The 1,165-nt window shown below is 33.4% G+C and overlaps 1 protein-coding gene across 1 annotated transcript; it reads right to left on the bottom strand.

The window, feature by feature from the left end:
• Positions 1-551: 551 nt before the first annotated feature.
• Positions 552-1,163, bottom strand: LOC139426157 (zinc finger BED domain-containing protein 5-like). The gene has a single exon (XM_071183934.1). It carries the CDS (start codon positions 1,161-1,163, stop codon positions 552-554), a length of 612 nt encoding a protein of 203 aa, XP_071040035.1.
• Between the last annotated feature and the right edge of the window lie 2 nt (positions 1,164-1,165).

Genomic DNA, 1,165 nt, shown 5'->3' with positions numbered 1-1,165 from the left:
AGTTTTGGATTCGATTGCGCTTTAAAAGCACTTTTTTTTTTTAAATTTTTTTTTTTTGAAATAATGAGTTTCTTTCTTTGAAAATGTTAGATGTATTTTTTCTCCTATCTTTTAGGACACTTCTTTTTAAGCCTTTCGAAATACTAGCTAATTCTACAACTCTAAGAAAAAGAGCCGCGGTGGCAAAGGTTATAGAGCGTTCGCTTCCCAATGAGGTGTCCCAGGTGCGAATACTGATCGATGTCTGGTTGTTACGAAATCCGCACCCGGCTCGCACCAAACACAGTGCATACCTAAAATATCTTCGCTAGTAGACGGTTTAGGGCAGTGGTTTCCAAACTTGATGTTACTACGCCTGCCTTAAAAATATTTAATCATTTGGCGCCCCCCCTGAAGATTTCATAAAATAAAAACACAAACATTTTTACTCTTATAAAATTTATTCATACAAACTAATGGAAAACCATATTTTATTATTGTTTTCAATCATATGGATGTGCTTGTCTATTAGCACAAAGTTTTATCAAATCTTGGTGTTTGTGACGATATAGCTACTCGTACTCTTTTTCTACAACTAAACGAGCTCGATATTTGGATTTCATTGCAGCCAAGGCAGAAAATCCCGTTTCGCATAAATATGACGTTGCGAACGGCAGCAGTACTTTCAAAGCTTTGTTTGACAAAGTGTTATATTCTGTATGAAGACTCAACCAGAATTGAACCATAGATACAGTCTGAAATTTATGTTTTAATGTAGTATCACAAGAAAATTCACTCAATTTTTTTTCAATACTTGTCAATCCAAATTCATCATCTTCTTCGTCGATAAATGGATTCTGTATCCACGCAAACTTTGTAAAATCAAGATCACCAAAATAATTCGAAAATTGAAGCAACAAACCATTCAAGTGTTCCACAAAGAGATTTTTGTTTGCTTCTATGTTATCTCGGGGGCATAAATTTAAACGTGGAAACATGTCAATCTTATTTTTTTGCAAATTTGATTTCCATAGCTCCACTTTTTTAATAAATGCTTTCACTTTGTCTTTTTGTATAAGCAAATGCATTTGCGGTCCTTGCATTGATTTATTAGGAACACTCAATTTTTCAAAAATGTCAACCAAATATGTAAGTTTAACGATAAAATTATCATCCCTAAACATAT

Source organism: Parasteatoda tepidariorum, chromosome 8, assembly GCF_043381705.1.
Source record: "Parasteatoda tepidariorum isolate YZ-2023 chromosome 8, CAS_Ptep_4.0, whole genome shotgun sequence".
Classification (NCBI taxonomy): Eukaryota; Metazoa; Arthropoda; class Arachnida; order Araneae; family Theridiidae; genus Parasteatoda; species Parasteatoda tepidariorum.
This window is presented reverse-complemented; position numbering and strand designations above follow the sequence as displayed.